Here is a 27,589-nt window from a genome sequence, read left to right on the forward strand (position 1 = left end):
CTTTCAGGTAGAAGCTGTGATAAATGTAGCTCACATCAAATCCAGACTAGAGGAAGAAAATGTATATCATTGAGTAGACTAAACCACCATAAACATTTACCAGGTCTACACAAAACGCAGTCTTGCCACAGTCCTCAGAAAAACAACCTCCCGGCAATAGAAACCGTTTTCGGCACAAGGTTTTTACCTCTATGTCGGACTTCAGGAGACTCTTGAAGAAGAGAAAATGGTGTTTGACTCCAGCATGAGAGTTGAGTTGTTGCAGAGCCAGATCCACTCCTTTCCTGTAGTTATCGGGGAGTTTATTATAAGCTTCCTGAGCCTCAGTAGAAGACAGCAGGACTCCAGCACTAACCAACAACAGCATTAGTAGAGCAGCCATCTTCCTCCCAGTGTGTGCAGAGCAGCCTGACTGAGGTTATTGTTCTGTGTGAAGACCACCCACTCCACTTCAGGGAGGAACACTAACTCAGACAAACAAAAGGGAAAGAGCCTCAAATGTGTTTTTGGAGAGGGATTGAGCAATCAAGGATAATGTGCAGGCCCGGTCATTGCTCTGTTTTTGACCGAGTTACAAGAAGGAAGTTGGTTTCAACTTGAGAATCTGGAAGTTTCAATTTCTATATTTCAACATAACAAATAGTTTTGTATTAGCCACAGCATACATGAAGTGAACATGTATATGCATCGTAAAAGGTATTTTCTGTATTATCCTGTAACTTTTAACTGTACTCATCTTGTTATGAATAATATATGTTGGTTGAATTGTTAAAGAACACGACAGCAGTGATGTTTAATCGAAATTGGTCTTTATTTATTGGTCATCAATATTTTAACTATTTACACTACTAAGTTTTAGAACACCCACTCATTCAAGGTTTTTTTAAAATATATTATTTTACTAAACTATGAAATAACACATATGGAATCATGTAGTAACCAAAAAAAAAGTGTTAAATCAAAATAAATTTCTGCAGCAATACACCATTCCATCTGTTTTGGGCTTAGTGGGACTATCATTTGTTTTTCAACAGGACAATGACCCAACACACTTCCAGGCTGTGTAAGGGCTATTTGACCAAGAAGGAGAGTGATGCATCAGATGACCTGGCCTCCGCAATCCCCCGACCTCAACCAAATTGAGATAGTTTGGGATGAGTCGGAGCACAGAGTGAATGGAAAAGCAGCCAACAAGTGCTCAGCATGTGGGAACCCCTTCAAAACTGTTGGAAAAGCATTCCAGGTATAGCTGGTTGAGAGAATGCCAAGAGTGTGTAAAGCTGTCATCAAGGCAAAGGGTGGCTTTTTGAGAAATCTTTTGATTTGCTTAACACTTTTGGTTAGTATATGATTCCACGTGTTACTTCATAGTTTTGATGTCTTCACTATTATTCTACAATGTAGAAAATAGTGAAAATAAAGATCACTTGAATGAGTAGGTGTTCTAAAACTTTTGACCGGTAGTGTATGTACACTGAACATAAGCAATGAACACCCAGAATGCTTTGTGTTTCTTTTAAAATGGAACTGCATTATAGCAATGTTTCCTTGGGCACTGACAATCATGTACAGAACACATTCCCTCCATCCATACCGTTTTCCATAAAAAATAAAAACAACTCATTTTGCACACCACCATTTTGTCCATGGTCATCAATTACTGCAACATCTTTTAAAACATCTGCACAACACCCTTCAAACACTCAAGACAACACATAGTGTCACATTGCAATACATGTGAGGGATCAGGACCTGTATTCATGAAGAGTGAGTAGGAGTGCTAGGATTAGATCCCCTCTGTTCATATCTTATTAAGTAGGATCTAAAATGGAAATCCCATCATCACTCCTACTCTGAGACGTGTTGTGAATTGCAGGCCTTGATCTATGGGCATTCTAAAAGTGAAAACAAATTTGAACTTGAGTGACATACTGGAAAAAATATATATGACGGCTATGACGGATTCAGGTGATAAATGTCACAATCACAAATACATTCACGTGCAGCTGTAGATAAATTCAGGCACAAATAAAGGACTTTGAATGCGTTTACACCGGCAGCCGGATTCTGATATTTTTTCCACTTATTGGTCTTTTGACCAATCAGATCTTTTGCCAATAGTTGAACAAAAGTTCAGAGTTGGGCTGCCTGTAGCCATAGACCGTGGGAATATGGAGCCAAGTATAGCTTAGTTGAGGTGCTCAGAAAGAGACATTTTTGAACATTTACTGTTGAAAGGCAATATCCCAAGTATAAATACAGTAAAGTACACACACTAAAGGATAAAAAAAAAAGTTAAGGAGTTGGTCTGAAGGGGATTATTGAGGTCTTCGGCCTCCCCCTTGCTTGAGAAACAATAGAGGCAATAAAGAACAAAAGACAGACATGAGGTCCAGTCTTCACAATCAATGACTGCATTTCAGGTAAAAAAAGTATATTCATAGGTCTCCAGACAACTCCAGACATCCGTATATATTAGAAACAACATCTTTAAAAAGGCTTTAAGCCATTCCCCTGGCATCAATCTTAGTAAACCCAGAACTTAAGTCGTGCGTAATTGGTCAGATGTTCAATTAAGATCTGGGTCCATAAGTGTTAAGAGAAGAGATAGAACGAGGATCAGAACCGAAAACAAAAGAACTCTACCCTTTCTCTTTGCAAGTTACAGGCAAGTATATGAGCCAAATGCCCCTGCTCCATCCGAAATATGCTAACGCCTGCAAAAATCAGGATTTGTCCAAACAACCAGTGACAAAAAACCCAAGCACTGGAACTAATGCTGCAGATCTCACACATCCAGTTGTATCATGACAGATCTACAGTACGATTTATGTTTACGTAGTCTTTCCACAAGAGATTACCCTGGCATGGGTGACACTAAGGAGGTTGCCTACACAGAAATTTTGTCAACAGTATCATTTAGGAATTTTAGACAACGCATTTGCTTCTATCTAAAAACTTTGGATAATTTTTATAATAAACCACTAATACTACTTGAAATCCCCACCCAATCCCCAAATATGGAATGTTGTGAGAGAATGGTTATGACCCGCTGAACCACTTTGCCAACCTCGGAAACATCATAAACCTGGTGGCAAATAACAGGTGCGATAACACCCACATTTGATAGTTCGGACCAAACTTGAAACGTTTTAAAAGGCCGAGATTTGGTAAGAAATAAAACCACTCACACACAGGAAAATACAAATAGATTAGTGCCTCCCCCCCAAATACTGACTAGATTTATGCTGGTAGGTAGACCACTAACATACACAGTGAGAATGCAAAAGGTGAAGGTGAAACCCATAGATGCACGTCAATAACTTTAAGAAAGGAATTCAGCAGGATATACTTTAGATGACCAAATATGTGAAACTAAACAGCTCCTTATTAGAACAATACTACAATAAGTTTACTGTACTTGGCGAAAGTAACACGATGTTTAGTGTATATAGACAGTACTTCAGAAAGGTCTTGAGATTGTGTAGCACTTGAGAGATGTGATCCCATTTCAGCTTTTATGGCGGAAATGCTAACGAAAAATAAACGGTTGGGGAGTTATTTCACATTCAGTACAGTACTTTAAAATCATTTGGTACTACAATGTGTACTTTGGTTACATTTCGTCTCCCTCTGCTGGTAAACTTTAGCCACCCCAATGGCAGCATAAACACTAGAGGAGGATGATGAATGGATGAAAGCAAATAAACTACACAATAAAATAGATACGCACATTTCATTTCATTATGACTTCACAAGACTGCTGTGATTGCTGAGCAGTGTTGTAATGACTATTGGTAAAACCACCGGGCTAACACTACCTTAATATCAGTCTGAGGTTGGAGCAGTTTGTATCCCCTTTGCAATCGTTTGGAAACATAAAATCACACGCCTTCCTTTTTAGCTAATGGAATTGCCGGGAGAGAAAAATCTAAGGCATCTTAATTTTTTTTAAACAAAAATACACAGCATAGTGTTTGATAGACACTAAGTAAAATATAAAACATTCAATATTATGCCTTAAAAAGTGCAGAGGGCTTAGAGGTGCTCTTGAAGGAACAGCTGTTAAAAACAAAAGCAACATAATTAGGTTTCTCTGTCCAGCCATCATGTCCTTCATAAGGCGCTTAGTGAGCTAAAAGAGCTAAACATACAAAGTGAAAGCACAATAGGTTAAATATATTGACTCAAGGAATGTATCCCATATATAATCCTCCGCACATTCAATGTGAATCAGCACAACCTGTCAGGGTTGAAAAATGAATAATTGTGTACTAAACTACCTACCATACACAGTCACTGGAATAAACCTTGAAAATACACATCTATAAACACACAACTGGATTTGAACCCCTGAACCCCCCCCCCCAAAAAAGGCAAATATGTTGAAATATTTTAAAACATGGATGATGAACAAAATAAATATGCTGAACCGATTGGACCTTTCAGTCTGTATTCATACCTAATGCCACAAAGTGCTCTCTGAAGGGTTACGAGGTTACGACATCTAACCCCTTCAGAGGACAGGAAGTTCCCCCTTATAATGTGTCCTCATTTCCAGCTGTGTGTCATCATGAGAACGCCTGAACGTTGAATCTACTTATGTCACCCAATTGAACTCTGTCCCAGTGAATGAGATTGACAGGGGGTTATGAGTGATCTTAAACCCCTCCATGACAGAGCTGGGTCTCAGAAGACCAAAGCCTGCATGCGACATCTTTACCCTTTGGTCAGGTGTGGTTAAAGCAATGGAAACCAGTACCAACAGTGCTCAATGATGGTCAGAGGATCTGTCAATTATATATATATATATATATATAAAAAAATAATAGGGTCTTTGCTGGTGGATCCTTTGGGCAGGCATTTCATTGGCTGGTTGATTGATTGGCAGAATGGTGTGGACACAGAGAAGAATACAGTGGTTGGTAGGTATATGATGGTGTGGGTCACACAGGCATGTGCATCTCTGAGTATTCATCATGGACCTCTCTCTCGTCAAAGACGGGCTCTGCGTCATCAGCATCCAGCTATGAGAGAGGAGAGCAGACTGTTAGAGCAAGGCAGTAGCTGTACCATTAACCTCACCTCTGACGAGTACCTTAAACAACACTTACGGCGCCGCCCCCTCCCTCCAGAAATGCCACTTATCCTACTGCCACGGACTTTGCTGATAAATACTTTGTTGAGAGAAAACGTACTTGATAGGATTGTGACGTTGTCATCTCACCTAGCTATCTTAAGATGAATGCACTAATAGTAAAGTGCTCTGTATAAGAACGTCCGCTAAATTACTCAAATGTAACTATGATTGACTGTTTTAAATTGGGTAGACAGATATGTCTTTCGTCAATCAAATTTCATGTGTACTGCGCTTTTTACAGGGTTCTTTTTCACAAAGTACATTACGTCAACCCAGTGCTAAAAACCACTGAAGAAGAAAAAGCAGAGCAGACAGTCATGATAAGGATAAGTATTTTAACTAAATCAACATTTTTGATGCAAATGGCATATTATAGACACCTATTTTGAGAAACATACCCCCAAACAACGAATCACTTCCTCATCCTTACTGTGCAGTATACGGGAGCTCTGAAAAAAACATGAACAAAGGCAAAAAAAACAAACCAAATACGTTATTTTAGAAACAGAAAACTTCCCGGTATAGTGATGCAGGTCTTGTACACATGAAACTGTGTCATTCCGAACTTTAGTCAGAACTCTACTCCATTTTGTTGCGACTCGAACGATACCTGTACAATGGACGGAGAGGTGACTGCTAAAATAAAAGGAAACACTTGAGTAAATGGGGGATACAAAATATATTAAAAGCCTGTGCTTCCACACAGGAAGTTCCAGACACTTGTTGAATCTATGCCAAAGCGCATTGAAGTTGTTCTGGCAGCTAGTGGTGGCCCAACACCCTACTAAGACACTATGTTGGTGTTCCCTTAATTTTGGCAGTTACCTGAAGCAGCAGGCTACGTGGAGAATCGAACAGCTGGATAAGGGAAACGTCTTGAGGCGCACAAAAAGGGAATATAATGTTGCAGATAAAGTTAGGAATGACAATTTCATGTGCACATCTAAAGACCTGCATCACTATACTAAGAGCGTTGGCGTATCTAAAAGGACGTATTTGGGTGTTTTTGGAGCCTTTGTTCATGTTTTTTCAGGAACCCCATATAGGTGTTTGGTGAAATCACAAAAAAGGTGTCTGGACCTTTCTATAACATGCCATTTACATCAAAAATAGAGATTTGGTTGTAAAAAAACAAACTCCATAAGTACTATGAGGACCTGTCCTGAAACATCCTCGGGGGAGAGAAAGGGGATACATCTCAAACGGCACCGTACTCCCCGCACTACGTTTGACCAGGGCTCATAGGGTGAATCCTAGTGAAAGGCCCTAAAGCTAGTGTATGGGCCTAGTGCGCACCTCTGGGCCAACTTACACACTGCATCTCACGGGTGGTGAAGATGCGCGACAACAGGAACATCTTGACGGGTACGGTGAGGATGAGGACGAAAGGGAAAGCCAGAGAGGCCACGGTTGACATGACGGCCCACAGCGCCGCCAGACACACCAGCTGGATCAGTGTGTACAGGTGCATCCGCAGCGTTTTCACCTGGGGGACAGAGTTACTATCAGTTAAGAAAGTGGATTACCGTAATACATTCGAAAGGGGACAATGAAAATCATGAGTATGTAATTCCTAATATTGAGTTGCACACCCTTTTGCCCTCAGAACAGCCTCAATTCGTTGGAGCATGGACTCTACAAGGTATTGAAAGCATTCCGAAGGGATGCTGGCCCATGTTGACTCCGATGCTTCCCACAGTTGAGTAAAGTTGGCTGGATGTCCTTTGGATGGTGGACCATTCTTGATACACACAGGAAACTGTTGAGCGTGAAAAACCCAGTAGAGCTGCAGTTCTTGACACACTCAAACCTGTGCGCCTGGCACCTACTACCATACCCCGTTGAAAGGCACTTAAATATTTTGTCTTGCCCATTCACCCTCAATCGATGTCTCAATTGTCTCAAGGCTTAAAAATCCTTCTTTTTAACCTGTCTCCTCCCCTCATAGCTTTCACCTGGTCAGTCTATGTCATAGAAAGAGCAGGTGTTCCTAATGTTTGTATACTCAGTATATGTATACACACTCTGGTACCCACTTGAGGAAAATAGCCTCTATGAGTTTATATAGTGCAGCGATGGGCACCTGGCGGTGGCCCCCCTTTTGTAAGCCCATGGATCAATTTCCCGAAAAAATGTATTATAATAATCTTACGTCAGTCACTTAGTCAGTCATTTAGCCCATATCAGCTATTTTTGTATTGGTAAGTTAGTCTAGCCAGCTCTCTAAACTTGTAGTAATCATGGTTTATTTACCAAATCGGGCATTTGCTCAGGGGCCCCCATTGATTTTGTAATTTACTCACAATCAGATATCATATTAACATGGCTTAAATCAGGGCAAAATGTGTAGAATTGCAGGAAATAAGTTAAAAAATGTGAAATATCTCTCTACTATATGGCAAAATGTGTAGAACTGAACTCTGAACTGAACTCTTACATGAACTGAACTCTGAAATGTATTCCCCCCCTCTGCTTTTAAGGGGAGGGTGGGGGGTAGCTAAAAATGTTTGCTCGCAAGATGGTGGGCCCCCCAAAAACATTTTGGCTAGGGCTGGCTCTGACAGCATGTGTGGTTATGGATGTGGGTATGCAGACCCACATCCAGACCCATGAGCCACTGCGTCTCATGATAAATTCAGATTTTTTTTGTGGCTCCCACCCCCATCAAAGTTTCCCATCCCTGATATAGTGGATTATACAGGAAAGGCTCTATTTGATAGCCCTGTCCCATATCTGTTTGTGATGTTTTGACAACTCCTACTGTCATTTTTGACCATAGGAGTTTTCATTAGAGCACAAACTGATCTGGGACCAAGCTATCTATTCGACGGATTAGGGAACCAGAGCCACTGCGTGACTCTGAGCTGTGGTCACCTTGCGGACGTAGGTGTGGTCTGGGTGGTACTTGGGAGGCATCAGCAGTAACATTAGGCGCTCGGTGAACTGGATTCCATTGAGTGACATCACGCCCATGTAGAGGAAGATGCCAAACAGCACTGCGATGGGGATCTGACGCAGCAGGTCTCCGATCACAATGGAAAGGCCTGGAAGACGAGGGAGGAAGAGTTAAGAGATATTACTGCAAACATGACTGCGTCTCAATACTCTAATAGTTTCCTCTTCTAGTAGTCAGAGGTGAAATAACTACACAGGTTAAAGCAAAGTCACCATAAGCAAAGTCACATATTTCCCTTATATGTTTTATTTTTATCCTGTGTCTTCAGATCACTGCAGAAGAAGGGAAGGAGTCAAGTGGAGGAAGCTACAGTAAACTTTTGAGAAGCACCAAACATCTTCCAGTCTAGTCTATTCGACATCTATCCAACAGACACTCACCTACTAAGATGGCCACCAGCAACCCTGTAACCCGCTGCTCCTTGACCTCCTGGATGCGGGGCTTGTCGCCGGGGGCGACCGCCTTACTCATGACGGTGAGGGCGTTGGCGTGCGTTACGGAGCGCACAGTGGCAGCGGCCATCCAGGGCAGGCCGAACAGGGCAGAGGTGCCTCCCAGCACTACGATCACCAGCAGGTCCAGGTGGAAGCCAGAACCCTTCACCAGCATCCGCTCCTTTTTACTCACTATCAGACTGAGTTAGGGAGGAAGACAGGTAGTAAGAGAGGAATGGAAGAAAGAAAGGCAGATGAGAAGTTGAGAATGAGTAAATCAACTTGCCAGGATAAAAACATTGGCAGTATATAATGTAATGTCTTCCATTATTTCCAGTATTTCCCGCAGTTCGTATCCATTCACACAATTCATTTTGCTACTAAGGGGGAGCTCATGATGAAACACAGGGGTGCTGGGTACTGTAGTGTGACAGTGTGTCTCACGTGGTGATCTGTGTCTCCATGAAGATGAGGATGAAGACCAGCAGGGCGGGCAGCACACTGCCAAACATCATCCAGATGGGGAACGGGGTGTACATGCCTAGGGGATTGATCACCCAGCCACGCTTCTCAGGACTGGTCACAGAGAAGCCACTGGGCACGCTCAGTTTCTACACAAGGTCAGGGTCAGGGAAGTGATGTGTTTTAGAGGGTGATGACATAACATGCACTAATATGTCTTCAAAGTAACTAGTTCTTTATAATTTCTCAGTAAAACAGTAGTTAAGCTTATTAATCTAGACAATACAATGAACAAACAAACAAGATGTTCCAAAGGGCTTTGGAATTATTTTAATTGCAGTACTACTCACCTGTGTGTAAGTGTCACGTATACTGTAGTCCACTAGGACCATGATGAGGATGGCTATGGGGACCCCGAAATCTCCAATAATCCTACGGAGCTGAACAACACAAAATAGTTAGGTGTAGGCAATGCATAACACACAGCCCATGATGGGACACTGGGGAGTGAAGTTTTGTGATTATACAATAAACTACAATAAGTCTGGCAATGAGGCTAGTTAGCATTGGTTTGCGAAACTACCTCAAATTCCTTCATACTGGACACAGACATAAAAATGTTATCCACGAGTTCATCTGACTCTGGTGAAGTAGATAAAAGGGCCTCATTGCCAAAATCCAAAATTATCCCTTTAAGTTTGTATTGAATTGAAATACACCCTGATAACCCTATTGTGCTTAGAGTGAGGATGAATTGAGCCCCTTCACCTCATAAAGTGTACCAGTGTCTTACCTTGCCAGGGAAGAAGGCACTGTTTTTGAACTTGCGCAGGTAGAATGCAATGAAGAAGGTTCCAGACATGAGTACAAGGGAGAGCAGTGCTGTGTTGGGTTCCCCTAGGACCTTCACCGACACCACCGAAATAGTGCTGTTGCCAAGCAATAGCTCCAGGGTGCTATTCTCCATCGTTGCGTTCTCCGCCGTGCTGTTGTCAAGGTAACAGCGCTGCAGTGGGTGCTCCATGAAAATCTGCCCGGCAACACAGGAAAAAAAGGGTTCACATTAAAGCACCGCTTCACACACACACACCTCACTGAGATCACTTCAACACGGCTTCAGAGGGATTAAAATTGACATACCTGTAAGGTCCCAGCAAACAGATTAATCCAGACACAAATAATCCCTTGAAAGTCTTGTGTTCGACAGAGGTCTAAAAATAGTAACATTCCTGAAATCATAAGCCCAGATAAAAGTCGGGCTGTCTGTCCCTTTCACTTTGTTCTCGGATCAGGGCCACTCAACCACAAAAGATTTTCTTAAGAGTGTACCCGTGAGGAAAACATACTCATTTTGACCCCATGTTTTGAGAACAGTCCAATCTAAAGTCAGTTCCATTTATTATCAGTAGTCAGATTGGATCCCCTCTCTACAACGTAAAGTGCTTTTAGCACTTACAAGGGCACTAAATCATTTCTTTCAATTTCAATACTATAGTTAACAGAGTGTCAAGTGTACAGTACCTTGCCTATCTTGGAGAAGGTCTCGAAGATGAAGATGAGCGAGATGAGGAAGGAGAAGATCTCCTGGGTGAAGCGTGAGACAAAGCGGACCAGGAAGCTACCTTCCAAGGCCACTGTCGTCACCACGATGATGATGAGCCAGAAGCCGATCCACACCCGGCCCGTCAGGTACTCTATCCCGTTCCCCTTACAGAACTATGGACACACACAGAGAGAGAATGGTAAGGAAGAAATTAAGACAGAACTGAGTATCGAGTTCTGACACTGATGGAAGAGTGGCCACGCATACAGGTCAACTTCAACAGCAGGAAAATACAAAAGGGAGTCTTATGTAGGGCTGGGCGGTATACCGTATTTTAATATGCCGGTATTGATGCATGGCCGGGTTTGGGGTTTTCTTTACCTTCTATAACGGTATTTGAATGTTTAGTTTGTTAAACGTGATACGCGGTGTGTAACGTCCAATTTTAGTTTATCCCTCTCCACTTTCTCCATGCTGCTTTCCACACAGACCTAGTCCCATCCTGTCACTCAAGGAGCGCATTTGTTGTTGCTTGACCACGAGACACTTTTGTTCAGTCTGCACATGCAACAATGTTGATGACAACAATGCTGTTTCCACTTTGATCTTAATATAAATCCACAAGCTTCTATAATTACAACATTAGTTTGTGTTTCTGACGTCTGCAAACAGCGACTCTATTTTCTTAGCAAGTTAAGCTAAATCGTGTTAGCCACTAATGCTAATCGATAGTTAGTACTTTTGCTGACTCAGCTATCCAGCTGAGTCAACACAAACGTAGCTAGCTAATACAGCCTGATACCAGTATTGGTGGAGGCTTAAATCAGCATGTTGTTTGTGCAACAGTATCTTCTAAATCAAAGCGGAATAGGCAAAGTGTCATGCCCTGACCTGAGTATTCTTTGTTTTCTTTATATATTTTGGTTAGGTCAGGGTGCGACATGGGTGATATGTGTTTTTGTACTGTCTAGGGGTTTTATAGGTTTATGGGGTTGTTTACCATCTAGGTGTTTATGTATGTCTATGGTTGCCTAGATTGGTTCTCAGAGGCAGCTGTTTATCGTTGTCTCTGATTGGGAACCATATTCAGGCAGCCATCGTCTTTGGGTATTTCGTGGGTTATTGTCTATGTTATGTTGCATGTTAGCACTCAGTTTCAATAGCGGTCACGTTCGTCTGGTTAGTTAGTTTGTTTTAGTGTACTTCGTGTTTTTTTCATCAATTCATGCATTTACACCACGCTGCGCTTTGGTCTCCTCTTTATGACGATCGTGACAGAATAACCCACCAACAATGGACCAAGCAGTGTGGTAATGGCCAGCAGCAGCAGCGGCAAAGAATGCAGGACTCATGGACTTAGGAGATTCCACACAGGGAGTGTGGCGATGCCAGGAAGGAGACCTGCGCCAACTTCCTGTGCTTACTGGAGAGAGAGAGGAACCGGGCAGGCACCATGTTATGCGGTGGAGCGCACAGTCTCCCCAGTGCTCGGTGCGGTACAGCTCGGTGCGGTACATTCCAGAGCCGTCAAGCCAGCCAGGAGCCGCCAGAGCCGTCAAGCCAGCCAGGAGCCGCCAGAGCCGTCAAGCCAGCCAGGAGCCGCAAGAGCCGTCAAGCCAGCCAGGAGCCGCAAGAGCCGTCAAGCCAGCCAGGAGCCGCAAGAGCCGACAAGCCAGCCAGGAGCCGCAAGAGCCGACAAGCCAGCCAGGAGCCGCAAGAGCCGTCAAGCCAGCCAGGAGCCGCAAGAGCCGTCAAGCCAGCCAGGAGCCGCAAGAGCCGTCAAGCCAGCCAGGAGCCGCAAGAGCCGTCAAGCCAGCCAGGAGCCGCAAGAGCCGTCAGCCAGCCAGGAGCCGCCAGAGCCGTCAGCAAGCCAGGAGCCGCCAAGCCAGCCAGGAGCCGCCAAGCCAGCCAGGAGCCGCCAAGCCAGCCAGGAGCCGCCAGAGCCGTCAAGCCATCCAGAGCCGTCAAGCCAGCCAGGAGCCGCCAGAGCCGTCAGCCAGCCAGGAGCCGCCAGAGCCGTCAAGCCAGCCAGGAGCCGCCAGGAGCCGTCAAGCCAGCCAGGAGCCGCCAGGAGCCGTCAAGCCAGCCAGGAGCCGCCAGAGCCGTCAAGCCAGCCAGGAGCCGCCAGCCAGCCAGGAGCCGCCAAGCCAGCCAGGAGCCGCCAAGCCAGCCAGGAGCCGCCAAGCCAGCCAGGAGCCGCCAAGCCAGCCAGGAGCCGCCAAGCCAGCCAGGAGCCGCCAAGCCAGCCAGGAGCCGCCAAGCCAGCCAGGAGCCGCCAGAGCCGTCAAGCCAGCCAGGAGCTGCCAGAGCCGCCAAGCCAGCCAGGAGCCGCCAAGCCAGCCAGCCAGGAGCCGCCAAGCCAGCCAGGAGCCGCCAAGCCAGCCAGGAGCCGCCAGAGCCGTCAGCCAGCCAGGAGCCGCCAGCCAGCCAGGAGCCGCCAGAGCCGTCAAACCAGCCAGGAGCCGCCAAGCCAGCCAGGAGCCGCCAGAGCCGTCAAGCCAGCCAGGAGCCGCCAGCCAGCCAGGAGCCGCCAGAGCCGTCAAGCCAGCCAGGAGCCGCCAGAGCCGTCAAGCCAGCCAGGAGCCGCCAGGAGCCGTCAAGCCAGCCAGGAGCCGCCAGGAGCCGTCAAGCCAGCCAGGAGCCGTCAAGCCAGCCAGGAGCCGCCAGCCAGCCAGGAGCCGTCAAGCCAGCCAGGAGCCGCCAGCCAGGAGCCGTCAAGCCAGCCAGGAGCCGTCAAGCCAGCCAGGAGCCGCCAAGCCAGCCAGGAGCCGCCAAGCCAGCCAGGAGCCGTCAAGCCAGCCAGGAGCCGCTAAGCCAGCCAGGAGCCGTCAAGCCAGCCAGGAGCCGTCAAGCCAGCCAGGAGCCGTCAAGCCAGCCAGGAGCCGTCAGAGCCGTCAGCCAGCCAGGAGCCACCAGAGCCGTCAGCCAGCCAGGAGCCGCCAGAGCCGTCAGCCAGCAAGGAACCGCCAGAGCCGTCAGCCAGCCAGGACCCACCAGAGCCACCACCGCGACCAGATGCCCACCCAGACCCTCCCCTAAAGGTTTAGGTTTTGCGTCCGGAGTCCGCACCTCAGGGGGGGTACTGTCACACTCTGACCATTATTTGAGTTGTTTGTTTCTATGTTTTGTTTGGTCAGGGTGTGATATGAGTGGGCATTCTATGTTGCATGTCTAGTTAGTCTGTTTCTATGTGTTTTGGCCTGATATGGTTCTCAATCAGTGGCAGGTGTTTGTCGTCGTCTCTGATTGGGAACCATATTTAGGTAGCCTGTTTTGTATTGTGGTTGGTGGGTTATTGTCTATGTTATGTTGCATGATAGCACTCATGTTAGCGGTCACGTTCGTCTTGTTATTCTGTTTGTTTAGTGTACTTCGTGTTTTTCCGTCTTTTCATTAAAATATGTATTCACATCACGCTGCGCTTTGGTCTCCTCACATAAATATGTTGGATATATGAATACATTTTAAAAAATGAATAAAGATTTAATGTAGCCAAAGATTATAGGGTCCCTTAGGAAACACGGTACATCACGGTACATCCTACCCTGTCACAATAACTCATTCATGGAATTTTCATGTATTCAAAGTGCCCACTATTATTTATATTAACTACAGAATTATAATAAACATTCTAGATCTATGATTCCAAAAGTTCACCCAAGTGTTTTGATCTAAATCGCAATTGCATTATTTGGTTAAAAATAAGGCCAAATATTTTTGTCCATGTTGTAAATGATCTCAAATGAGTGTAGGAAATGCAGAAATTGATGGAAACACAAGAAATTATTTTAGGTTGAAGTTGAATTGAACAGTACAAAACAATCAGAATGGAGAAAGACCCATTGAAATACAGTAATTTAGAATATATGTGTTGCCACCCTAGGGTTACGCACTACTCATAAATCCATCCATCCATCCATCCATCCATCTATTGATATATTTTGGCCATATCGCCCAGCCCTACTCTTACGCGGTAGTCAATAATGTAATCTCACATCTCAGTTTGAGGTAACTTACAGAGTAGAAGGCCTCTTCAAAGACGAGCAGGGGTCCGGAGAAGCCCACCACCAGGAGCGGCTGGGCCCCCAGGAGGCAGAAAAGAACACCCTGCACAGCTGTGGCCACGATCAGCTCAGACACACCGATCAGACCCTCAGTCTTCTCACCTACCACAAGGCACACAGTCAAGAACCCACACAGGCAATATTCAGAGAATGACCTAAGAATGTTTTTTAAAAAGCTACGAATTCCATTCTCAGTACATATTCAATATAGCTCCAATGCCTACTTTAAACACATGCTAAGTGTCTGGTTGTGTGTTGATAGGGGTAGATGGGTAGTTGTGGTTATTTTTTGCCTCCTGTTCATTGTTTCCGTCACTTCTTAACTTACACAGGGACATTTCTGTAAATGTACCAGAATTTGCTAGCTGGCTGCATTTAACCCCTGGGACTCACCCAGGAGGCCTCCGAAGGTTATGGCGGGGGAGAGGGCAGCGAAGTAGATGAAGATGATGGCCGCAGCGCACTGGGCGTTCAGCGCGTCCTTGAAGTCACTCACGTACTTTGGGTAGCGGCGCTTCACGTCTCGGATTAAGCCTCCGAAGGGGCGTCCAGTACGCTGCAGGGGGTCGTCTCCCGGCTTCCCGGGCGAGAGGAGGGCCTCTGGAATACATAAACATAGACCGATTTCAAATACTGGACTAGAAAAGTGATGTTTCTCAGGAATCTTTTTTGCATTTAAAAAATAAAATATTATCATCCCGCTCCATGTAACGGTCTGAGAAGCTAGGAAAGTTAGGACATAATTTTTCTGTGAACAAAATTGCGGGATTCCTCCACCTTTTTCCTTCTGGCTCTTGGGCTCCTTGGCCAGCAGGGCTCCTTGCTCCTCCCGCTTGCGAAGCATCTCCTTCTGGAAGCGTGCCACGGAGCGTAGCAGCTCCTCACCGCCCATCTCGGAGGGGGGCAGAACGATGCTGCAGTCCAGGAAGCCGTTGATGGCGTTGAGCAGGTCCTGGCGGTCGTCCGCCAGGTAGGCCGACTCATGGAAGTGCTGCGCGGGAGAACAAGAAAAACACTGGAGTTAAACTCATTGTCCTACAGTATGTGAGCCTTCATATAACAAAACAGGTTCACTCTGTGTTTGGATTTTCTTTTTTGCATTTAGAGTTGTGTGTGAAATTAAATACTACATATTATGGTTATGACCATAGTAACAAAAACATATAGGGATGGTTTCCAGGACACAGATTAAGCCTAGTCCTGGACTAAAAAGCATTTCCAATGCAGATTCTCATTGAAAGTGATTTTCACGCTAGGACTGGGCTTAATCTGTGGCCAGGAAACTCGGCCCACAGATGTTCTACTAAACCTCAATCAATTGACTCTTGCTCTCCTCTCGCCTTCACAGTACAGCGCACTGACCTTGTCAGACATGAGTGTGGAGATGGAGCGTCCGATTTGGTGGTAGTCCATGTTGGTGCTGGGGGGACCCAGCAGGACAAAGATGAACCTGACTGGCACTGGGACCTCCAGGACAGAGTCGAGCTCCTCCGCCTCCTGCAGCCGCACAAAGGCCATGGTGGGCTGCTCCAGGAAGTCCACGCTGCCTGGAGGAGAGGAAGGGGGGACGGAGGGTTATAGGGCATGCTGTTACACTGCACAGAGTGGGAATGCTTGATATTAGACTACTGGTTCAGATGTTATTTGACCCTGGCCGTGACCCCACTCACCGAGTGTGTATCAGGGAGATTTGGGACATGCAAACCCCACCCAAAGAAAATAGAAAAAAAATAAATAATGTGTCAAATAGAACAAATACAAGTACCCGAAGAAGAAGAGGTAGTAGTGGTAGTAGGTTATTTGAAAAAGGTAACAGGAGATGCTTTCTGGTACTTCTGGTTCTTAGATGAACTCACCCACAAGGACAACAGTGGCCTCAGCATTCTCTGGAATCTTCTCCAGCAGCTTGAGCTCATGCTTGGACTTCGACCTGTGTATGCCGATATTTGGAGTAGACTCCTTCTGCTGCAATACCAATCAGGACAGACTTAACCCAGGCCATGGTAACTCAATGGGACAGACTGCCCCCTCCACAAAAAATTATCCAATGAAGATAGTTCAATATCTCTGTGTACACAATTTGCACACACACACACACACACACACACTCTTTAGCAGTAGAATATTCTGCCTAATACATTCCTCACTACTTATACACAGCACTGTTGAATACTTGTTTCTGATTGGCTAGAAGGGCATTTTAAAATGGACATTAAAACCAAATAACGGGACAGTTGGAAAAGCTATCGGGACACCTTGCAAACATGATGAAATATGCACCAAAAGATTCAGAACACACTTGTAACAAATTACAGAAAGCTAAACCGACAAACACACAAACAGAAATGGGATACATTGTAAACGCAGGTCCAATGAGGAAAAACTTAGTAAGCTAGTAATGATTTGTTTTTACAGACATTATGGATGTATCCAAATGAATGTCAATAGAAAACAGCTTAAACAAATGCTGTTATTCTGGATTCAGAGGTTGTGACTCTGTTAGCCGTAGCTAGTTGGGTAGCTAGCAAGCAAGGGACGTTGCCAGCGTGTATGGCAACTGAACATATAGAACGAACAACTGGGTTGTGTCCATAAATATCAACCAAAATACTGGGTGCTTCTCTAGCAACCAAAAGAGTAGAATTATTATTATTATTATCATTTTTACTGGTAAATGTGCGCTTTATTGTTGTTGTTTTTTGCAACTGTGGTATACACGGGATACATGCCTCAGTTCTGTACATTACCTTGGAAAAATAAACATCAGCATTTACTCCTTACATAAAATCACCACAAGTAGCTACCTGCAGGTCGTTCTTCTCCATGTCGATACGTGTCTCCTGCTCCCCTGTGCTGGCCGAGCCCATGAGGGGGTCTGTGACGGAGGGCTCTGGATGGTGGATGTGGTTGGAGCTGTGTTGCTGGGGCAGCAGGTTGCCCAGGCTGGCCGCCGAGATGTTCCTGGGGAAGGGGTTGTGGCTGTGCTCCTTCTCATCGCTTGGGTGACTGCAGGGCGAGGGAGGTAAAGGCACACAGAGGTTGAGCAGGAGATGCATATGTCGCACCTTGCACTCTCGCACACTATCAAGCAAGCAGGCGGCGGGACCAGGCAGAGACATCGCAAGGTTAACATTGTGTAAATTGACATGCTGAACTAATAACGCTATTTCATCTGAGATCAAAATGGTAGACAAACTCCAGATAGTTTTTATTATACTTTTCCTGTTGAAAAACAATATCCAGTTTAAAGTGTCCACACACTTAATTTACACAAGTATTCCCGTACTTCCATACTTAGGTTACTAGATGCTCAATAAGTATTTTCCACTGAGCTGTCCTGGTTGGTGTTTAGGTGTAGTGGTGGTGGTGTACCTGTGTTTGAGCAGCAGGGCTCGGAGCACGTTTGCGCGGTCCTCAGCCTTGATCTGGTCTGAGATGATCATCTGCTCTACCACCTGGTGGGCAATGCCAGGCAAGGTCTTCTGGTCCAGGTCCAACAACACCGCCCCTGGTGGCAGAGGGCACACATGACACTGAGGTCACAGCAGGGTGGGCACACACAGACACACTCACACAGACACACACTCACACACACTGAGTGTTCAAAACATTAAGAACAGCTTCCTATTGAGTTGCACCCCCCCCATTTTGTCCTCAGAACACCCTCAATTCATCGGGATATGGACTACAAGGTCTTTCCACAAGTATGCTGGCCCATGCTGACACCAATGCTTCCCACAGTTGTGTCAAGTTGGATGGATTTCCTTTGGGTGGTGGACCATTCTTGATACACACACTGGAAACTGTTGAGCATGAAAGACCCAGCAGCGTTGCAGTTCTTGACACAAACCGGTACACCTAGCACCATACACTGTTCAAAGGCACTTAAATACTTTGTCTCGCCCCAAAAAATACACTGCCTTTACAAAACATTACAGATTGGCCAGGCAAATCCAGGTGAAAGCTATGATCCCTTATTGATGTCACTTAAAATCAACTTCAATCAGTGTAGACGAAGGGGAGGAGATATGGACTGTGCATGTGTGCCATTCAGAGGTGAATGGGAAAGACAAAATATTTAAGTGCCTTTGAACTGGGTATGGTAGTAGGTGCCAAGCGCACCGGTTTGAGTGTCAAGAATTGCAGCGCTGCTGTGTTTTTTATGCTCAACAGTTTCCTGTATCAAGAATAGTCCAGCACCCAAAGGACATCCAGCCATCTTGGCACAGTTGTGGGAAGCATTGGAGTCAACATACATGTATACATACATAGTACCAGTCAAAAGTTTGGAAAATACCTACTCATTCAAAGGTTTTTCCTTATTTTTCCTATGTTCTATATATAGTAGAATAATAGTGAAGACATCAAAACTATGAAATAACAAAAAAAAGACAATTCTTCAAAGTAGCCACCCTTTGCCTTGATGACAGCTTTGCACACTCTTGGCATTCTCTCAACCAGCTTCATGAGGAAGTCACCTGGAATGTATTTCAATCAAAGGGTGTGCCTTGCTAATTTGTGGAATGTCTTTCCTTCTTAATACATTTGAGCCAATGACTTGTGTTGTGACAAGGTATAGTTGGCATACATAAGATAGCCCTATTTGGTAAAAGACCAAATCCTTATTATGGCAAGAACAGCGCAAATAAGCAAACAGAAATGACAGACCATCATTACTTTAAGACATGAAGGCCAGGCAATGCGGAATATGTCAAGAACTTTGAAAGTTTCTTCAAGTGCAGTTGCAAAAACCATCAAGCACTGAGTTGAAACTGGCTCTCATGAGGACCGCCACAGGAAAGGAAGACCCAGTGTTACCTCTGCTGCAGAGGATAAGTTCATTAGTTACCCGCCTCAGAAATTGCAGCCCAAATACATGCTTCAGAGTCCAAGTAACAGACACATCTCAACATCAACTGTTCAAAGGAGACAGCATGCATCAGGCCTTCATGGACGAATTGCTGCAAAGAAACCACTACTAGACTTGCTTGGGGCAAGAAGCACGAGCAATGGACATTAGAACGGTGGAAATTTGTCCTTTGGTCTGGAGTCCAAATTTGAGATTTTTGTTTCCAACTGCCGAGTAGGTAAACAGATAATCTCCTCATGTGTGGTTCCCAACGTGAGCATGGAGGTGGTGGTGTGGGGTGCTTTGCTGGTGACACGGTCAATGATTTATTTAGTATTCAAGGCACACTTAACCAGCATGGCTACCACAGCATTCTGCAGCAATACGAGATCACATCTGGCTTGCACTTAGTGGGGCTATCATTTGTTTTTCAACAGGACAATGACCCAACACACCTCCAGGCTGTATACGGGCTATTTGACCAAAGAGGAGAGTGACGAGTGCTGCATCAGATGACCTGGCCTCCACAATCACCTAACCTCAACACAATTGAGATGGTTTGGGATGAGTTGGACCGCAGATTGAAGGAAAAGCAGCCAACAAGTGCTCAGCATATGTGGGAACTCCTTCAAGACTGTTTGGAAAGCATTCCAGGTGATGCTGGTTGAGAGAATGCCAAGAGTGTGCAAATCTGTCAAAGCAAAGCAAAGGGTGGCTGCTTTGAAGAATCTATAATGTTGGTTACTACATGATTCCATGTGTTATTTCATAGTTTTGATGTCTTCACTAATATTCTATAATATAGAAAATAGTAAAAAATAAAGAAAAACCCTTGAATGAGTAGGTGTGTCCAAACTTTTGACTGGTACTGTATATATTTAGGGGTGGTGGCAACGATTCATATAGGGGAAACACTGCACACAGTCTTCTCTCGCTAAACTCTCTCCTACCGTGGGAGATGGTCTTGCGGAGCTCCAACAGGCTGCGGAAGGAGAGCGAGGCCACGTGGGGTTTGCCCCAGCGGTCCGTCTCCTCCTCCACGTCCTCCTCAAACTTGATCCAACGGGCCGTCTCCCGCCACTGCATCTCCTGGTTCTTATCCATGATAAGCTCGTTCAGCTCCACAAACACCTGAGGGGAACACAGGCTGAATTAAAAGGGATAGTGTACCCAAATAACATTGGTTTCATCAACCCTCTTAATCACACTATGGACAAGATAAGAGAGCAATCCATGCTTTATTTTTTTATATTTTTTTATCTGGCCGGTGGCCACTTTCTCCAACGGCTAGCTTTTTAAAAATCATGTTTGTCCAAAAACCAATGCAAGTCAATATTTTTCAGTGTATGCCCATGGACATCCAGGAGTCTGAATCGTAAATGTTCAAACCAGTATCTCCTTCCAACCAAGTTACCATTGAGCCAATTGGATTAGATTCAGCGAGGATCTGAATAACTGATCTTTCAGGTGAAATTGTTTCCAGTATGCTTAATGTGGCTGTATCTGCGTCGGATTGAATTCTTCTACAAATATTGCTTTAGAATTAACGCTAGCTCTTCTCAGGCTCATGCTGTTTCTTTAAAGACAGTCAAAAAACACATCCAGAGAACTATATGTAATTGTATTCTAGTTTCACTTTCCAAAGTGTGAAGTGTGAAAGTAGTTCGCACTGGTCCTTGAACCTATTGACTTCTGAAAACCATGCAAGGTGCATCAGACCTGTATTCAAATGTTACTTGAAATAATTTAAAATACATGATCATCTGTGCTTGATTGAGCTTGCCTGGCTTAATGGACCAATAGAAAAGTCCCAAAACTGCAAACCCGTCCATCTGACATCAAACGCTCAAAGTATTTGAAAGATTTTAAATAGTACTTGTTCCCAAGTCTGCGCTGCATGTTGACGTCAAACAGAAACACATTCACCAGTGTTACTCGGTTATATTAAGAACAACTATGCAATGAAATTATCCACAATGCCAATACACTTCTCAAATGTAGGTAGTGGTAAATAGCCTAAGCAACAGGCGAATGCAACGTTTCAGTGAAAACCATTTTTCATGAGCTCAACAGATGCTCTGTTTAAATTTGTTTTTTTTCTCACACATCAAACTGTGATGAGTAAAAATACAGTATAAATACAGTAGATACTATCATCAGTAGAAACACAGTATTACACCATACAGCCTTATCACTTCCCAAAAGTCTGGTTAAAGAGAAACCAATCTAACTCCATGCTCATGAGTTAGTGATACCCAACCAACCATTACCTGTTTCAGTACCAAGCCAACAACACAACTAATGATTATCGAGTAACCATACTGCACCTACTCATGTGAAGACACGTTGCGACATGCACACACTGCTGGAACATGCATTTGGCCGACTGAGCCGCCTCACCTTGTGGGGCCGGGCCATTTGGCCGAAGTAGTCCAGTATGACCATGCAGTCTGGCCGGGAGGCAGAATGATAAGTTACAGAACCACTGGTGGTAACGACTGGAAGGAGCGAGAGGGTGGAGGTGGTGTGGGCTTAATACACTGACGACTAACACAGACCCGTGCACAGAGCAGGGGACCCTTACATCTCCCCACACACACACACACTTTACCCTGAGAGGAACCTGTTGTTTACCTGGCTGCTGGGGACCTATGCGTGTTAATAGAACATGGCTACCTCTCTCAGGGAGAACCCGGTGTCTCCTTACCTGAGCTCTTCTCTGCCCCTTTCTATTGGGTGTGTGAAAGGAAAGAACTCATTCATTAATTTTTAATTGTGTCCTGCCCACTCTCCCATCCACAAAATATACTGTAGCGGATTTTCCAGTTGATGTTCCAATTTTAGTTTTATTTATTTAAATATGGACCAAGAAGCAATTAACCATATTTACATTCAAACCATCCTTGCCAAAAACATCAGCAAATCCATGAAAACCATCTGATGAATAAAAAACTCCATCATATCTGAAACAAGGGATGTGACAATGTGTCCCAACATCAGCAAAGGAGTGGATACGACAGGTTGTATTTTCCGTCGCTCACCTCATGTGGGGTCCGGTCCTTTTTTTGGCTGCGTGTGCAGGGCTCCTTGTGGTCCTTGCCGACATGCACCACTTGGCCTTTGGTGCTCTTTCTGACCAGGTGTCTCCGTACCCCAGGGACATCCTCAAAACGATGGCCTAAGGAGAGAGAGGAGAGGTGAGTGAAAAATCATAGCCAGAGATACAGAATGAGCAATAGTGAGAGAGGGTGTGGTGGTGATTGTGATCCCAAACACTAATAACAGTGGTCAACATTACATTATCAAGTATTACAACATTGTAGTGTTGCAGCTTTTTCCCAAGACAGTGGTCTGCCCAACACTGAGCTCTTGGCTCTGCAATGACCTCCACCATCCCGCTACTAGATCTCAGAGACCCACAGTCACAGAACAGGCCGTTGATTTTGTTCACCTGGCAATGCTGTGGGGTTGGGTTTAGGCTTTAATATTTTAGCGATATTTTACAAAATGTTCCACCCCAAGATTTTTTGTTCTTCTTTTTCTCCCAGGTAACCCGGTATTTCCCGCCAAAACCACAAGTGTCATTCTAAACCATACACAACATATGAATGTCTGGATTTGATTCGTGTTTTGAGAGGCATGAAAATTCAAGCCTGATGCTGCCGGAGACCTACATTAAATAAATGTTATGAGCCCAATCCCCAAAAAAGGCCAAATTATTGTGCTGTTATCCAATACATAGGCTACCATACATTGCGCACGACAGAAAAACACAAAAGCCCATAGATGTATGCGGTCTTGGGTAAATAAATGAAACAAGCTCCACTAATCTTTGAGTGTGTACTGTAAACATGTACTGTATTATAATGTATCATATGGACTGGAATTTCTGGGTTAGATTTTTTTTTCTTCCTGTCTACCTCATCTCTGTACCCCACACATACAATCATCTTCAAGGTCCCTCAGTCGAGCAGTGAATTTCAAACAGAGTCAACCACAAAGACCAGGGAGGTTTCCCAATGCCTCGCAAAAGGAGGGCACCTATTGGTACAGTGCCTTCAGAAAGTATACATACCTCTTGACTGAAAAACCCAGTCCTTAACGATTACAAGCACACCCATTTAACATTTACATTTAAGTCATTTAGCAGACGCTCTTATCCAGAGCGACTTACAAATTGGTGAATTCACCTTCTGACATCCAGTGGAACAGCCACTTTACAATAGTGCATCTAAATCATTTAAGGGGGGGGGGGTGAGAAGGATTACTTATCCTATCCTAGGTATTCCTTGAAGAGGTGGGGTTTCAGGTGTCTCCGGAAGGTGGTGATTGACTCCGCTGTCCTGGCGTCGTGAGGGAGTTTGTTCCACCATTGGGGGGCCAGAGCAGCGAACAGTTTTGACTGGGCTGAGCGGGAACTGTACTTCCTCAGTGGTAGGGAGGCGAGCAGGCCAGAGGTGGATGAACGCAGTGCCCTTGTTTGGGTGTAGGGCCTGATCAGAGCCTGGAGGTACTGCGGTGCCGTTCCCCTCACAGCTCCGTAGGCAAGCACCATGGTCTTGTAGCGGATGCGAGCTTCAACTGGAAGCCAGTGGAGAGAGCGGAGGAGCGGGGTGACGTGAGAGAACTTGGGAAGGTTGAACACCAGACGGGCTGCGGCGTTCTGGATGAGTTGTAGGGGTTTAATGGCACAGGCAGGGAGCCCAGCCAACAGCGAGTTGCAGTAATCCAGACGGGAGATGACAAGTGCCTGGATTAGGACCTGCGCCGCTTCCTGTGTGAGGCAGGGTCGTACTCTGCGGATGTTGTAGAGCATGAACCTACAGGAACGGGCCACCGCCATGATGTTGGTTGAGAACGACAGGGTGTTGTCCAGGATCACGCCAAGGTTCTTAGCGCTCTGGGATCATAACATGATGCAGCCACCACTATGCTTAAAACAGAATATGGAGAGCGGTACTCAGTAATGTGTTGTTCTGGATTTGTTCCAAACATAAGACTCAGGACAAAAAGTTTGTTTTATACACGAACAAAAGTGTAAATAATAACTTCACAATGCTCAAAAGGCATATTCAAAGACTAGTAAAACAGCAAAACAATCTCCAAATACGTGCACTTCTTCGCGAGACATTGGAGAACCTCCCTGGACTTTGTGGTTGAATCTCTGTTTGAAATATCACTGCTCGAATTCTGTGTGTGTTGTACAGTGGTGTAACACAAACACTTATTTAATTCATTTTCAATTCCATCACAATGTGGAATAAGTCCAGGGTTATGATATTACTTCGCAAAGGACAGAATATACAGTTGCGGCCAAATATTTTGGCACACTTACACTTCTTAAAATGCATCACTTTTTGGGTGACTGGACCAAATTCACTTAGAAATGTGTAATAAATCTGTCAATCTCATTGAAAGAAAGTCTAAGAAGCGTTAGGATCTGTTGTATGTGCGCAATTTCTATGCTTCCTGTTTTTTTTTCATTTTTTTTTTCAGTTTTGCACAACAGCTTCAAACAGTAGAAAAAAACAATATTTTGAGTTATGGAAAATATATTTCACAGCTGTTTAGTTGGTATAACACATCTATACTTGCTTGCTTTGTCACAAATTAAGCAAACTAATAGAATTTTAGCAACCAGGAAATGGTAAAGCAATTTCTGCATAGTCCATCTTTAAAGAATTCCCCATTTCATCCAACAAAAAAAGGGTTCTCCATACCGTGCTATTGGATTGTCATCAACCCAGAAATACTAATTTTATTTTTGTAAACATAAGTTTACAATATTATTTTGAAAATAAAGACACGGTTACACAGCCTTTGGCCAAGTTAACTGCAGACAAACACTTCTTGGAGCCATCAATGAGCTTGCTGCAACATTCTACTGGCAATTTGGCTCACTTTTCAGCAGCAAACTGCTCTAATTCTTTAATGTTTGCCCTCCAACTGCTTTTTTCATCTCTTGCCATAGGTTATAAATGTGATTCAGATCTGGACTCTTCGGTGGCAACTCCGGAACAGTTCAGCGTTTCTTCTTGAACAATTTCAGGGTGCTTTGATGTGTGTTTGGGGTTGTCCTGATGGATGATCCACAACCTTCATTAGACAAACGGTTGTTGGACTGATGCACTCCAAAAACACAGAAACCTTTTATTTTTTATCCAACTCATTTGTTGGCTGTTATATTGGCCAAAGGCGGTGTAACCAAGTACCTGCTCCGGTGTGCCAATAATTTTGTCCATGCCAGTTGTCTTTATTTGATAAATAAAAATTGTTAACTTAAGTTCACAAAAATAAAATGGGTTCTGCAATGGTCAAAACCCAATAAGGTGTGAATTTCAACTTATTTGTATTTTCTTTATTTCACCTTTATTTAACCAGGTAGGCCAGTTGAAAACAAGTTCTCATTTACAACTGTGACCTGATCAAGATAAAGCAAAGCACTGCGTGCGTGTGCTATTTACAGATTGGCTGTGTACAGGTACAGGGTAAGCTGCTCTGACAGCTGATGCTTAAAGTTAGAGAGGGAGATATAAGACTCTAGCTTCAGAGATTTATGCAATTCATTCCAGTCATTGGCAGCAGAGCTTTAAGGAAAGGCGGCCAAAGGAAGTGTTGGCTTTGGGGATGACCAGTGCAATATACCTGCTGGAGCGATATTCAAGTGATAGGGTGTTTTAAAACTCTGCAGTAGCAATTTTTAAATAGGATCTTACTAAAAAAATAAGGTGACCTCCGAAAGCCAGACGGAGATATATTCAGATAGTAGTCCTAATATTACTGTAGCATAGGCTATGCAAAGTTACCTGCTGATGAGATGATACATGCATTGTGAACTGCACTCCATATGAGATGCGCTGTCTGTCCCCACCCTGAGTGTTGATGATTGATCATGCAGATAGCAGAGCAGAGGAAGCCGTAAAGACAGATTTGGACATTGCATATAATTTAACAGTTCTATTTCACTTCAAGCTGTTCATATAAATAATTTATTATAATTTACCGGTTTCTCAGTTATTTATCCCGGGAAATGGGAGTGGGTTTGGGCCGGAAACCTCAGTAACCTGGTTCCCGCTATTAAACCCTAGTTGGGTTACCAGGCTGGCCGCAAACCAAGGACAGTTTAGATAATAAGGCTGGATGAAAGCGAGCTGGTTGGAAACATCTCAGAGGGAATGCGGCAACGGGTGTGGATAATCCTCTCAGAGGTAGGAACCAACCTTACCTTTGTCAGTGGGCTCCTTCCCTGTTTGAGAAACACCCTGGTCGTTGAGCACCTTCATCAATTCATCACCTAAAACTGAGGGTGTATAAAAATGACAGCATTTCTCCTGAAGAACAAGTTGTCCTGTACGTCCTTCAAAAACTCTGCGAGTGAAACTGGAGAGGAACGAAGTATAATCTTCTGTCATTTGAGCTTCTTGTTCATTATCTGGGTTTCACTGTAAGGTGTCGCTGTACCTTGTCAGACCTTGGGGCTATGTCTACTGGAACCGTTCGTCCGCCTTAGAGGCTTCACAATGTGCCGGACTCCAGTTGCGCGTGTGTGGTTGTCTGGGAAGTCCTGGAGTGGGACTTGGCCCAGGCAAGGCTGGCACTCTTGAAGGAGAGGCGCTTGGTGGTGGGCATAGTGCTGGCATGGGAATGAGGAACCGTGACCTCTCCAATCTCAAGCACAAGTCTTTGCGTGTCCAGGAATGGAGTTAGGGGGAAAAAAGCATTCCTTGACCCCCACCTGACCTGGTTAGGGTAGAAAGTGTCCAAGCGTATTAACTAGCAGAGGTGCTAACAGGAGGGTTGAACAAAAGAGGAATGAGACAGTGATCTAATAATTCTGATCGTTGAGCAGCGGCCAGCCGCAGAGGCACTTTCCCAGGCTGCTTTGCAGTGCTGAGAAGCAGATAAAAGAGGATCCACCCGAGGCGACTCCTGATGCGGTCAGGGACCCTGACAAAGGCCACACCCTCTATGTCACGTAGCCCAATGTTGGCACCGGACCCACATCAAATCATCTCCATGCAATTCAGCTTCTCTCATGTTTTTCCCCCCAGATGACTTAGCTCTTCCACATTGTTTTATTGGCACTTATGACTCAGGGGTTGTGAACCAGAGGGGCAGCTTTCTCAATTAGCCACCGGGTT

At 44.7% G+C, this 27,589-nt stretch overlaps 1 protein-coding gene across 4 annotated transcripts in view; it reads right to left on the reverse strand.

Moving 5' to 3' along the window:
- Window positions 1–787: 787 nt before the first annotated feature.
- The window catches only part of LOC135522547 (anion exchange protein 2-like), a 112,131-nt gene continuing 85,329 nt past the window's right edge, over window positions 788–27,589 (reverse strand). For 3 of the 4 annotated variants that reach the window (XM_064948910.1, XM_064948909.1, XM_064948911.1), the window contains 17 exons: window positions 22,490–22,626; window positions 20,399–20,579; window positions 17,972–18,107; window positions 17,404–17,605; window positions 16,456–16,564; window positions 15,962–16,146; window positions 15,377–15,590; window positions 14,993–15,199; window positions 14,553–14,701; window positions 10,514–10,708; window positions 9,786–10,022; window positions 9,343–9,432; window positions 8,975–9,141; window positions 8,477–8,730; window positions 8,015–8,184; window positions 6,453–6,626; window positions 788–5,027 (listed from right to left, as the gene is read on the reverse strand). In XM_064948910.1, coding sequence (XP_064804982.1) covers window positions 4,947–5,027; window positions 6,453–6,626; window positions 8,015–8,184; window positions 8,477–8,730; window positions 8,975–9,141; window positions 9,343–9,432; window positions 9,786–10,022; window positions 10,514–10,708; window positions 14,553–14,701; window positions 14,993–15,199; window positions 15,377–15,590; window positions 15,962–16,146; window positions 16,456–16,564; window positions 17,404–17,605; window positions 17,972–18,107; window positions 20,399–20,579; window positions 22,490–22,626 — 2,888 coding nt within the window. In that variant the 3' untranslated portion in view covers window positions 788–4,946. Of the gene's footprint in view, window positions 5,028–6,436; window positions 6,627–8,014; window positions 8,185–8,476; window positions 8,731–8,974; window positions 9,142–9,342; window positions 9,433–9,785; window positions 10,023–10,513; window positions 10,709–14,552; window positions 14,702–14,992; window positions 15,200–15,376; window positions 15,591–15,961; window positions 16,147–16,455; window positions 16,565–17,403; window positions 17,606–17,971; window positions 18,108–20,398; window positions 20,580–22,489; window positions 22,627–27,589 lie in introns of all 4 variants that reach the window. The other variant, XM_064948913.1, reaches the window with a different exon arrangement.

The sequence above is a fragment of the Oncorhynchus masou genome, chromosome 30 (assembly GCF_036934945.1).
Source record: "Oncorhynchus masou masou isolate Uvic2021 chromosome 30, UVic_Omas_1.1, whole genome shotgun sequence".
Lineage (NCBI taxonomy): Eukaryota > Metazoa > Chordata > Actinopteri > Salmoniformes > Salmonidae > Oncorhynchus > Oncorhynchus masou.